The sequence below is a fragment of the Microtus oregoni genome, unplaced genomic scaffold (assembly GCF_018167655.1).
Source record: "Microtus oregoni isolate MIOR12 unplaced genomic scaffold, Mior012 000002F_ref0000024, whole genome shotgun sequence".
Classification (NCBI taxonomy): Eukaryota; Metazoa; Chordata; class Mammalia; order Rodentia; family Cricetidae; genus Microtus; species Microtus oregoni.
This window is the reverse complement of record NW_024543061.1, coordinates 81,713,879-81,727,753: the sequence shown is the minus strand read 5'-3', so window position 1 is coordinate 81,727,753 and position 13,875 is coordinate 81,713,879. Positions and strand designations below refer to the sequence as shown.

Below are 13,875 nucleotides of genomic sequence, written 5' to 3'. Positions count from 1 at the left end.
TATTTTGTTAGGTATTAGGATAGCTACACCTGCTTGTTTCTTAGATCCATTTGATTGTAAAACCTTTTCCCAACCCTTTACTCTGAGGTAGTGTCTGTCTTAGAGGTTGAAGTGTGTTTCTTGTATACAGCAGAAGGCTGGATCATGTTTTTATATCCATTCTCTTAGGCTGTGTCTTTTTATAGGTGAATTGAATCCATTGATATTAAGAGATAATAATGACTAGTGGTTGTTAATTCCTGTTATTTTTCAGTGGTAGTGGTTGTGTGTTTCCCTTCTTTGGCTTTTGCTGGTGGGAAGTTATCTCCTGTCTATGTTTTTGTGGGTTCAGTTAGTTTCTTTGGGTTGGGGTTTTCCTTCTGGTACTTTCTGTAGGTCTGGCTTGTTGATACATATTGTTTAAGTCTGATTTTGCCGTGGAATATCTTGTTTGAGCCATCGATGGTGAGTGAAAGCTTTGCTGGGAATAATAGTCTGGTCCTGTATCTGTGGTCTCTTAGTGTCTGTAGCACATTTGCCCAAGACCTGGTTTTCATGGTTTCCATTGAGAAGTCGGATGTAATTCTGATAGGTCAACTTTTATATGTTACTTGACATTTTTCCTTTGCAACCCTTAATATTCTTTCTTTATTCTGTATGTTTTGTGTTTTGGTTATTATATGGTGAGGGGACTTTTTTTTGATCCAGTCAATTTGGTGTTCTGTAAGTTTCTTGTACCTTCATAGGGATATTCTTCTTTAGTTTGGGAAAATTTTGTTCTATGATTTTGTTGAATATATTTTCTGTGCCTTTGAGCTGGAGTCCTTCTCCTATTCCTATTATTTTTATGGTGTCCATATTTCCAGATTTAAGAATTTGTTTGATTTAATGTATTCTTTGACCAATGAATTGATTTTCTTTATAATATATTCAATGCCTGAGATTCTCTCTTCCATCTCTCACATTCTGTTGGTTATACTTGCCTCTGTAGTTTCTGTTCATTTATCCAGATCATCCATATCCAGAATTCCTTTGGTTTGCATTTTTTTATTGCCTCTATTTCAGTTTTCATGTCTTGATTTGTTTGCTTCACCAGTTTGATTATTTTTTCTTGTTTTTTGGGTTTATTTGAGGGATTTATTAATTTCTTCTAATTTTTTGTTCATCTTTTCCTTTATTTTTTTTAGGGGAGTTTTTCATTTCCTCTTGAAGGGTGTCCATCATCTTTATAAAGTTTCACTTAAAATAATTTTTTTTTGCTTCTTCTGGGTTAGTATGATCAAGACCTCCTGTTGTTTGACCACTGGGTTCTGGTGTTACCATGTTGCTTTTTAGTTTGTTGAATTAATTCTTGCATTGGTGACTACCCATCTCTTCTTTCAATTTATGCTGATAGTGTCTTTGCATCTTGGTCTAATCCTTGCAGTGGCTGTCTGAATCATTGGGAATTGTTCTTGGTCTGCTCTGTACTGTTAATATCTATTTCTCAAGGAGCCACTGAGGTCTCTCTTAGTCTGCTCTCTTGGTCTGCTCTCCTGGTTCACTTTCTTGGTCCACTCTCTGTAGTCACAGCTTGTGCTTTAGAGTTCCTCTCTTGGTCCTCTCTGCAGGAAACTCTATTGCTGGCTGACTAGAGAAGCTGAGGTAGGTGGGGGAGAGGCCTGAGGTTCTGCCCCACTATGGAGGGCCTAGAGAGTGGATTGTCTTGCTGGGTAACTGGTCACTCTTCCCTTGGTCCTGTCTGTATTGTAGCAAGCTGTGTTTCAGAGTTCCACTGAGGTTGCTGGAGGGTAGGCAAATTTGAGTGCAGGATGGGGCTTTTAGTTTGCAGAGTCTGGTGGATGGGGGTGGGAATTGGGGCAGCCTACCTTCAGGGAACTCTCCTGCTGGCTGGCTAGAAATGCTGAGGAAGTTGCCCCACTATAGAAGGTCTAGAGTGTGAGGTGTTCTGCTGGGTCACTCACCTCTTGGTCCTCTCTGCATTGTAGCCAGGTGTGTTTTAGAGTTCCACCAAGGTTGCAGAAGGATAGGCGAGTTTGGGGGCAGGATGGGGCTTGTAGCTTGTGGGGGTCCAGTGGATAAGGGTGGATCCATTCCTGTGTTCTTAAGGCGGTTGTTAAACCCTGAGTGCAAATGCTGGAGATGATGCTGACTAAGATCGGCTAACATAGTACTGAAACAAGCATTCTCATTTTTCTCTCCTAGGAAACCTTTTGCTGATTATATTCGTGAGTTATTTTGGAACAAAACTGCACAGGCCCATCATGATCGGTATTGGATGTGTGGTTATGGGCCTAGGTTGTTTCTTAATATCACTACCTCATTTCCTGATGGACCGGTGAGTATCCTAGTCCTTGGTGATTATTTTAGGTTCAACTTTCACTTACAGGAAATGGGGCTCAGAATTTTCTCTCTGGGAGGAACAATGCATCCCCAAAGTACAGAATGCTAATATGGAAATTAAAAAAATATGGTCTGCACTTTGCTGGTATGATTTGTGGATCTTGTAACCTTGAGTCCACTTAAGGTCCCATCCTGTCCATTGTCAAGTGGGAATTTGAGACACCTCTTTCATGAAGCCGAGAAACAGCTCTCCTGATATTGAGACTCATGAATTGATTCTCTGAACCTGCAAAAGCTTGTGTAAAGTTCTTTATCAGGACTATTTAGAAGCTCCAGTTACAAAGGGACAACAGTGTGCTGTAATCATGGGTCATTCGGGGATAGATCGGTGTCAAGGCTGTTTTAATTTCCATGTTTACTAATGAAACTTAAAACAGAAAATTGTAAAAGTAAAGTTATGTTGAGTTATCTCTTATCCTTTTCCTGCTTGCTGGGGGTATGTTATCAGTTCTTTCTGCTATTTGCCAGTATATCTCATTAGATTTTAATGCCTTAATACTAAGTGATGTAAAACTAATATTTTCTATCATAAAATTATGTTATTCTTTGTTATAGAATCCAATTTTTGCCTAGATTTAATACTTAGCTGACTTTCCCCATTTGATCGACTTTCTTTGTGTCTTTCATTATCTCATGGGCCTTTCAGTGACTGGTAGGGTGCACATCCCTCAACACAGGTCGGGGGCTTCAGTGTTGACCTGGCCATGCCTCTGGCTATTGTCTGTTTCATTCTCCCTGCCTCTGAACTACAAACCTCGAACCCAGCTCAGGGCCATTTCCTTGTAATTCTCCATCTCTCTTTTCCTTAGGAATTTGTTTGACTTCCTTCTTCCATCTTGCTCTTTCTCCTGCTTCTCCTCTACTCTTCTTAATTATTTCTTTCTTCTATCTTTCCTTTTGTTTTTTAAGATCTTTTTATCAATTTGATATGTGTCAGTATTTTACCCACATGTGTATAGATTCACCGTGTGTATGTCTGGTGCACACAGATAACAGAAATGTATTGAATTCCCATAGTTACAGATGGTTGTCAGCTACCATGCAGGGCTGGAAATATGAACCCAGGTCCTCCTCAGGAGTAACAAGTTCTCTTAACCACTGAGCCATCTCTCTAGACCACCCCTTTTCTTCTTCTTCTTCTTCTTCTTTTTTTTTTTTTTTTGAGATAGGGTCTTGCTATGAAGCCCGGGCTTGTACAGTATTATTGTGTAGCTCAGGCTGGTCTCAACCTCTTGGTGATCCTCCTGCTTCAGCCTTCCAAGTGTTGCTATTTCGCTCTTAATTACTCACAGGAGGAGCATCCTGCCCTCTTCTTTCCTCTTTACTGTCCCTCATTTCTTTCTGTAAGTAAAAAAATCCCTACAGCCTTTGGAGACATTGCCTCAAAGTTTGTGTGTTTTGGAATTAGAATTGGTATTCTAACTACTCTGACTGGTTTCTCTTTTATCTCCACAATTTGACACTAATGATGATTGGTTTAAGCCCTTTGCCTCATCAGGCACCTTCAGTCAGGGCATTTTATAAAGTTTTTGTACTCTTTCCTTCTTGATGATGTCCTCCTCCTTCTTCTTTTCTGCAGCTGCTATTTGAGCACTAACATCTTAGATTTCATTCATATCTTGCTGTCTTTCTAATTTCATGTCTGTGAATCTCTTGGGAACTTCCAGAGAGATTTAGTTTTGTCACCCAAGCTCTTGAATGGGCTTGTCACATGTCTTATCATATCTCTAAATTTTTATTGTCAAGGACACTTCTTTACCTTGAATATCTCTTTTGAGGGAACATCTTGTTATTTTCTCAGGAATTCAGTGTCTTTTCCCTTGTGACTTTCTTTATCTGCCTCCCATGTCTCTGGCTCTTTACACGTAGCTTTTGTTTGTCTTTTACTTACTGTAATAGTACTGTAATAGAGTGCCCCGCACAGATAGTTCTTGGTTATTTTTTCGCATTTAAGAAAGGACAACAACAGAAAGCTAACTAGAAATTCTGTATTCAAGTATAGAATTGGTTAATGGGAGACTTTTGTGTTTTTCAGTAGGATGAATCCACAGGTTATTGATCTGGGTGGTGATGAGTAGAACTAGGTGGTATTTGAGCTGAACTCACTGAATTTGAGCTGTCTCAGAAATGTATGTAATTTGTAATCCCAGGCAGGAATTCTCTGCACTTACTAAAGAGGTAGAAAGTTGGCTACCAGTCAGAAAGCAGTGGGAGCATCATCTTCAGTGTGCAGGGTTGTAAAATAGTACATTCCCCCCTTTTGTCTTCTGTGTCCTCAGTTTTCCAGTTCGGATCCTCTCCTACATGTAAGTACTTCCACTTGGAGAGATTGAGAACGAGTCTGAAGACCTAGATATGCCTTATTTCTTTGTGTGCCCAGCTGGGTCCTGAGTTAGGAATCTCTTCATGCAGCTTTCAATGGAGACCAGAACATGTCCTGTTGCTTCCTGAAGCATGTGGTCACATTTCCCTTGCCTTCTGTTCCAGTAGCCATTCTTAATTCACATCCCAGTCTCAAGATTTTATTGAGCTTAAGTAGCACACTTTCAATTTCTCATTTATGTTTTTATTATTTTTCATTATTTTGTGTTTTATATTTTATGGTGGGGAAGTGTGTGTGCTTTTATGTGAGGTCAGGAAACAACTCTCAGGAGTAGGATTTCTCTGCCTACCCTGAGGGATGCAATCTAGGTGGTCAGGTTTGTAAAATAAGCATCTGTACCCTTGGTTGCACCTGGTATCTTACAAGCCTTTTATTTTTACTTTTTGAAACAGATTCTCATGTCTCTAAGTGTGGCTTCAAACTCATTTTGCAGTTAAGGATAATCATGAACTTCTCCTCTTGCCTCTGTTTCCTGAGTGCTAGGATTATAGGCACGGTCCACTGTTTCTGGTTTTATTTTGTGCTCAGGATCAAACCCAGGATTGATGCATTCCGTGCACCGATGTAACAATTGAGCAACATCCCCATATCTAGATTTCTTTATCTTTGAGAAAACGAGATTTCCTTTTTTATTTTGAAACTATTCTCTGCCATTTTATTGTCAGTTGAGGAATAAATGGACCTTGAGTAAACAACTGACCTTTAAGTAGATAATGAACTAAATAAAGGATATTTTATCTTCTTAGTTGTTTTTTAAGGGAATTAAAGTTTAGTGGATGGAATTTAAAAATTATTTCTTTACTTTTTATTCCATTCAAATCAATGTCAAAAAATATTCAACTATTACTGTGTTTTCCACCTTCTCTCAAAGGTGAGTATTCTTTGAAACTGACCTGTCCTCATGGAATCATGAATAGAAAGATATATGGCTTTGTCTACACTTCACTGGCCAACTCTGTGGGTACATTCAGGCAGTTGTTCTAAGGGAAAGTGATTCTGATTCCTGTGCTATAGTATGCAGCATAGAAATTAGCATTTTGGCATGTATAGTTTTCTATTCTTGCAGAATTCAGCAGCCCACGGTTCCCTCTGGTTGTCTCTTTTTAAAAAACACTTAGAAATAAATCCAGCAAACCTACAATGGAGAGCCTGAGATGGACATATTCTCCTCTACTGATGCACTCTGCCATGTTTTTCTAGGACAAGCTGATCCTTGGTGATTTTAGCAAGTTAAATAACCAAAGATTATTAGCACTTTTGGTCCATGACACTGCACTGTCAGGTGGTGGATTCTGTCATGTCTTATTATGACATGGAAATTTTTTCTTCTGTTGGAGATAATGAACACATTGGAAGATGATTGTTTGTATTCTCAGAAAAGAAGGGGGAGACCACAGCTCAGAGAACACAGAGCAGCTGTCTTGATTTGTTGTGTTGTTTTGTGTCTCTCTAAAGCTTTTATCTTCTCAATGATACTTTAGTGAGTCTCTTTCTCTTTCTTGCTTTTGTTCTTTATCTCTCCCCACTGATTTCTAGGAAGCAGTCATTTAGAAATCACAGAGGGGCCTGGAGAGACCGCTAAGAGCACTGGCTGCTCTTCCAGAGGTCAATCCTCAGGAATCACTGGGTGGCTCACACCCATCTATGATAGGATCTGATGCCCTCTTCTGGCAAGCAGGTATACATGCAGAGCACTCACACAGTAGAATATAAATAAGTCAAGTTCTTTTTCTGATATTGATTACTTACTTTTCTTCATTCAGGTGGTTGCTTGTAGTAGGAGGCTGCTTGCTTGTTCCTGGTTGCCCAGACCAGAAATAATCACTCAGAAACTATATCAGTTAAACCACTGCTTGGCCTATTAGCTCCAGCCTCTTATTGGTTAGCTATTACTTCTTAATTCAACCCATTTCTATTAGTCTGTGTATCGCCACGTGGCTCTGGCTTACTGACAAGATTCTGTCTGGCATCTGTCTCTGGCATGGCTACATGGTGTCTCTTGTCTCCATCTTCTTTTGTCCCAGCAATTAGTTTAGTTTTCCCCACCTAGCTCTGTTCTGCCCTGCTATAGGCACAAAGCATTTTTTTTTAATTAATCAGTGGTAATCACAGCATATAGAGGGGAATCCCACATTAGTTGTTTTAAATCAATCAATCAATCTTTCTTTCTTTCTTTCTTTTTTCTTTTTTCTTTTTTTCCCTTTTATTGAGACAAGAAACCAGGCTAGTTACTAACTAACTGAATAGATGAGCCTCGAGCTTCTGAGTCTCCTCTCAAGTGCTAGGATAACAGGCATAGCTCACCATAGTCAGTTTATTCAGTTATACAGTTTAAACCTAGAGTTTCCTGTCCACCCTAGTGATACAGATCTCTTTCTTTGTTTGTTTCTTCCTTCCTTTCTCTCTTTATTTCTGTATGCATGTGTGTATGTGTATTTTTGTATGCATGCATATTGCCTCTGTGTATCTGTGTGTCTCTCTGTGTGTGTACATGTGTTTACATATGCATGGTGGGTGTAGGTGTTCACATGTAGAGATCAGAGGATCACTTCATGGAGTCACTCCTCTCCCTCCACCTTTATGTGATTTCCAAGACTGCGCTCATGTCATCAAGCTGTACATCAAGTTCTTTACCTGCTGAGTTGTCTCTCTGGCCCTGCAATGGGATTCATGATGGTAGAATGACTGCTGTGGAAGCATGTCTCTGCAGGCTCTGGATGCTGTGTTTTCAGGGAAGCAGGAGTCAGTGATCTGCAGATACTATAATTGCCTTCAAGTCCTCATGGTGAATGTTTCCTGTATCCACACAGATATGAATATGAAACAACGATTTCATCTTCAAGCAACTTGTCCTCAAACAGCTTCTTGTGTTCAGGAAACAGAAGTCAGACCTTAATGCCAACTCATGATCCAACAGGTGGACTGGTGCTTCCTATTGATTTCTGCTCAGGGACAGGGTCACAGAACACATTTTAATGAAGGCCTTTGAATGTGACACTGGATTTAGTAGGCACCTAAGACAAGTGAACAAACCATATTTCTCTCTTCAGGGAAGGGAGTTGTCTATAATAACATAGAACACTCTGCCTCCTGAGCTTGAATATACTTATTAAGACTCCTCTGCTTTTTAAAGTGGTATTTAGACACAAGATTTGATCTCTATGATGGGTCTAGTTTGGTTTTCTGTTGTTGTAATAAAACGTGGACTAAAAGGTGTTTGTCTACCTTACTAACTGTAGCCCACCGTGATTGAAGCAAAGGCAGGAACCTGGAGAGAGAGAGAGAGAGAGAAAGAGAGAGAGAGAGAGAGAGAGAGAGAGAGAGAGTCAGTTTTGTATACTGGCTTGCTCAGATATGTCTCTTATACAGCCTAGGCCAATCTTCCCACGCCTGGTACTGCCCACAGTACTGTTTGCCATATTTCATCAATTATCAAAGAAGGAAATGTCTCATAAACATTTCCACAGGTCAGTCTGATAAAGGCAGTTCTCCAACTGAGATTCCTTCTTCTCAGGTATGTATAGATTTGTGTAACATTGACAAAATCAAGCCATCACAGTGATGCAAATAGGAAATGTAACCAGAAAAAAGCTTCCTCCGGTCATTGCTGTGTGTCAGATAAGCCATGGGAAAGCAGGTGTCTATGTCACAGCTCAGAATTCTTGGGTTAACTGGGAGTTTGTCTTTCAGTCTCCTTTTCCCTCTTTAACACAGACATTACATTTCAACCACATAGTGGTTCCCTTACTTTCTATGGGCTCATGCACTGTGGTCCTGGCTCCTGCCCTTCATATACTGTATTAGTAACTTTCCCATCACTGTGATCAAAATCTCAGACATCTCAAAGGAGGAAAGGTTTGTTTTCACTCATTGTTTTACGCTTCAGCCCATGATCACTTTGCCCCATGTTTATGGACGTGAGTGTTGGCTGATGCTCTTCTTCATTTCCTGGTGTAAGGGGGAAACAGAAAACAAAATGCAGGAAGTGGTGGGATATAGTCTCTGTGGACATGTCACCCCAATGAACAGCTTTCTCTAATTAGGGTCACCTCTTACCTTTCATTACTTCGCAATAGTGCCAGTCTCATGACTCCATCAGCAGATTAGTCCACTGATGGTTATGTCAGAGCCATAGTGACCTGTCTTTGTATATGCCTCAGAGACAGAGTCAGATGTTGTGTAAAAGTACTCACTGTATGTCCTTGTTGCTTTTCTTTGTTTTTGATGGAGCACCATGACCAAGGGAACTTATACAAGGAAGAATTTATTGATGATTGTGGTTATAGTGCACTGGTTCTCACCCCTACTAATGCTGGGACTCTTTAGTACTATTCCTCGTGTTGTTATGGATCCCAGCTATAAATTATTTTCATTGCTACTTCATAACTGTAATTTTTCAAATGTTTTAAATTATAGCATTTATCTATGTTTTTAGATGGTTTAAGGTGACTTCTATAAAAGGGTCATTGTACCCTCAAAGGAGTCATGACCCACAGGTTGAGAACCACTGTTCTAGTGGGATGAGAATCAATCATGGCAGGGAGAATGACAGCAGGAGCAAGAAATTAGAAGCTCGTATCTCAACTATAAGCACAAGGCAGAGAATGCAAACTGGGATAGAGGGTGAGGCTTTAATCTCTTGAAACTCATCTTCAGTAACATTTTTCCTCCACCTTCCCCAAATACCACCACCAAACGGAGACTAAATCTTTCATACCACAGCTTTTTGGGGATATTTCAGTTCAGAGTACCACACCATTCTTACAGAGAGCCTGATTGGTTCCTAGCACTAACATCAGTTTTATACAATCCCTGTCAATTCAATTCTGGAGAATTGGGTGACCTCTTCTAGCCCTCTTGGATACCTACAAACAGAAGGTGCACATATGATCATAAACACATTTACATAAACCTTTAAAATTATTTTTAAAGTCACATATGCCAAAGGACCCAACACATCTTCTCAACATTCAGTCTGGGACTGTGTCAGCACAATCACCTCAGGCCAGAAATTCTCCATTTTAAGCTAGATCCATGCCACAGAATTTTCAGCAGTCTCCAATGTTTAGATTGTCACTGTTCTCAGAGAGTCTGTAGAAAAAAATAAGAGAGTCAAAGAATAGCCATCTCTAAAGCTCTGAGCCACAGAAATCTAAGCAAACACCATGAAGCAGTGACCTCCATGCTAACCTGTTCTCACTTCCTGAACTGACCTTTGGAAATCCACCCCTTGTGCTCCTTGCATATTGGTGGATAAGTTAAAAATCTCCTCATGTACAGAGCACCAGGAAATTACTTGAGTCTTCCAGTGTCTGATGCTTTCACTTCTGCCTTAGAAAAGGGTCGAGAGTCTCCTTGTGATCTGTAGACAGAATCATCATGCTTATCAAAGATAAGAATCTGAATATATAGAAACGAAAACTGATTTTACTTTAATCAGACGTAAGTAAGAGTTAGACCTCATGACCCTGTTGTGTTTAGGACGTTTATGAGTCAGCCCCTGACCTGTCCGCAGCTCAGAGTACATTGTCCTTCACTTCCCTGAAAACACAATGCCAAGCTTCCCTAGGGAGTGGAAGTTCATTTAGCTTAGAACAAACTTGGAAGGTGTGTGCAAACCCTTCAAAGATTTCTCCTTTTGCTTTTCAAGTCCAGTTGGCCTAGTTTGAGTTATTCTACTGATTATCTGCTACTCGATTGATTGGAGTATTTGATTGATAGCAAAAGATCAAAAAAAAACTCTCAAAATATGATTAATACTCAGTTAAAATATTTAGTTTCTACAATGTAATTCAACTTCCATCAGTTGTGACAGCACAGCAACAATTGTCAGAGACATATGCGCATGCATGCTTTGTTTTCTTTCCTCAAAGCTGTGGAGAAATGAGGCAGTGCACACATGAACCTACTGGGTCCATTGATTTGTGGAAAACTGAGTCCCTGATGTGAAGGAAAGTCCCAATTCTTTCTCTTTTCCTATTTCTTTAGTGTAAATCCCCACAACCAACGTGTTGTCACTAAACACGGAATTGGGAAGAGGTATTTATCTGTAGAGTCATCTTTCCACCCAAGTGGGAAATGTTTCCAGCATAGCACTTATATTCTATTGCTAAGTATTCTTCCAAAGTAAGTAGTAGGGGTGACTTACAGATTCAGACAGCATAGTAAGTAAGGCAAGTCACTGACTGCTCACCTGGGCTTGTCACCTGAGAAAGGCTTACAGAAATTTTTGAATTAATTGTCAATAACACTTGACTGTCAAAATATTTGCTAATTTTATCTTTTTTTCATGCAGAGTGTGTGAAGGAAATTAAATCATTAATGTGGATATATGTAGTAGTGGGAAATATTATCCGTGGAATTGGTGAAACTCCCATCATGCCCTTGGGTATTTCTTACATTGAAGATTTTGCCAAATCTGAAAACTCCCCTTTATACATTGGTAAGTGTCTTAGTTAGGATTTCTATTGCTGTGATGGGACACCAAGAACATGACAACTCTTTTAAAAGAAAAACATTTTCAGAGGTTTAGTCCATCATCATCATGTTGGTGTGCGGGCAGACACGGTGCTGGAAAAGGAGCTGATATATGTTGATATCATGTTGATATGCAGGGAAGTAGACTGTCCTGCTGGGCATCTTAAGTGTATATGAGACCTCAAAGCTCACCTCCACAGTGACACACTTTATCAAACAAGACCATACCTACTCCAACAAGGCCACACTTTCTAATAGTGCTACTCCCTTTGGGAGCCATTTTCTTTTAAACTGCCACAGTAAGTTTGAAAATTAACCGTTCTGAGAGGGTAGAGATCAATCATTGATCTGAATGCTTTGCGGTTTCCAGAACCATGAGCAGAGTTCATAAGATTGTTCAATGGGAGAATTAAATGATAACTCTAGACAAACTACTAAATCAAGTTACTTCTCACTATTGGAGATCCATCTGATTCTGCGGACCCGATACTCCTGTGATGCTGCTGCTCTACCTTTAAACCACTAGAGATTCACCAATATTTCCTGGAAAGTCTCCCATAAATCCAATCTTTTTTATCTATTCCTTTGCTCTTAGGTTCTCATTATTTCATCTATAACTTACTATGACTTCAATATTGGCCATTTTCTCTCTGTAGTATTTTAAAATATAGTTTTGCATTTTTAACTCTCTCTCTCTCTGATACATGATTAATAAAAACTCAGAGACTAAAATTGGGTTTAAGCCTGAAGATCCCAAAAGCAAAGCAGTCAATCACTGGCTTTTATCTCAACCTCAGTCCAAAATGGTGATCCTGCCTCCAGGAATCGCAGAATGAGACAGAGACTGAGAGCTGGCTCCTCTCATTTTATAATCCTCTCTAAGGCTGGGATTAAAGGTTTGGACCACTGGAATTAAAGGCATACACTGCCCAGTTTCTATGACCAACTAGGGCTACTGGGATTAAAGGTGTATGTTACCACTGCCTAATCTGTAAAACTGACCAATGTGTTGTTTTCCTCTTAAATCTTCAAGCAAGATTTATTTATTAAAATGCAATTGATTAAAATGCCACTATTGTCATTCTCTCTCTCTCTCTCTTTTCCCATAAGTATGCATGTCAATTTGTATTAAATTATGGTGATCAGAAGACAGCTTTTAGTATTTGGCCTGGGGACTGAACTGGAATCTTTGGGCCAGGTTTAATGCACAAGGGCCTTTGCCGTCTGTAAACAGAGTCTGTGGTTTTGTTTCCTGGCCACTCAGACCTGAATAGTCACACAAAACTATATTAATTACAATACTGTTTGGTTAACGGCTCAGGCATATTTCTAGCTAGCTCTTACATCTTAAATTAACCCATTTCTATTAGTCTATGGAAAGCCACATGGCTGTGGCATTACCTCATTTTCTGTATGTCTTGTTTACTTGGTGGTTGGCTGATGTTTGCTTGACTCTGCCTACTCTCTCTCTATATCTCTGTTTGGATTTTTCACCTGGTTTTACTCTGCTAAGCCACTGGCAAATCTGAAAAGTTTTATTCATAAAAGCAACACATATACTGAAGGACATCCTTCAACCATCTGCCTGGCTTTGTAGTGTTTTTCTCTTGTTGTATTCTCATATATAATCTTTCAGTTTAAGCTTCACCAAACATGGCTTTAATCATGTCTTCTCAGCCATGTTCACCAAGTGATTTTTTATTTTCCTTCTGTTCTCTTTTACTACTTGGGGCTTTGCATCCTGCTTCTCTATGAAGTTAATGATACAGTTTCCTTCCTTATAGCCTCTCAGCCTATACAGGGTTCTTAATAGTTCTGACAAATATCCACGTTCATTTTCTTGATATTACTACTTGAAGTTATCATAGAAACCTTACACATCTCCTAAGTAATATCCCCCAACATGCTGCCCAGCTGTATGATCTCCCAGACTCTGAACATTGACAGGATGTCAAAGATGGAGAATGGTTCTTTTTCTGGATTGGGACTCCCTAAAAGACCTTCAGGTTCCAAGCTGCCCATGGAGGTCATGTTGATGTCTATGGTCCATCTTGCCACCTGTGGCCATGTTGATGTCTATGGTCCCTCCTGCCACCAAGGGCTATGATGTTTTCCATGTTTTTCCTGTAGCCAGGGTCCCTGTGGATGCCTGTGGCCTGTATTACCACTAAAGGCCATGTGGATATCGATGGGCCTTGTTGCTGCAGGAGGCTGCATGATGGTGTCTGTGATCCATGTTGCTGCCCAAGGCCATGTGATGTCCATTGTCTGTGCTTCTGCTATTAGCCATGTTGATGTTTGTGGTCTGTGTTACCTACTGAAGTCATGTTGGTGTCCTTGGCTCATGTTACCTCTGGTCATATTGCTGTCTGTGGCCTGTGCTGCCACTGAGGGTCATGATGGTGTCTGTGTTCCATGCTTCTTCCGAGAGCTATGTTGTTTATGATTGTGATCTGTGCTACCACCATAAACTATATGGAAGCTGATGATCCACGTTGTGTGAACTCTAATTGGTCTTAATAATAATAAAAAAACCTGAGTCAGATATTAAGGAGTGAAAGTTGAAAGCTCAGAGAAGCAGAACAGCCAGGTACTACCTCTATGAAATCCTCAAACAAAATGGGGTATCCTGT

The 13,875-nt window shown here is 39.9% G+C and overlaps 1 protein-coding gene across 3 annotated transcripts in view; it reads left to right on the top strand.

The window, feature by feature from the left end:
- Positions 1–13,875, top strand: part of LOC121440255 (solute carrier organic anion transporter family member 1A5-like) — an 84,677-nt gene that overhangs the window by 48,115 nt on the left and 22,687 nt on the right. For all 3 annotated transcript variants that reach the window (XM_041641030.1, XM_041641012.1, XM_041641021.1), the window contains 3 exons: positions 2,185–2,317; positions 7,576–7,682; positions 11,061–11,207. In XM_041641030.1, the coding sequence (XP_041496964.1) occupies positions 2,185–2,317; positions 7,576–7,682; positions 11,061–11,207 (387 nt within the window). The remainder of the gene's footprint in view (positions 1–2,184; positions 2,318–7,575; positions 7,683–11,060; positions 11,208–13,875) is intronic.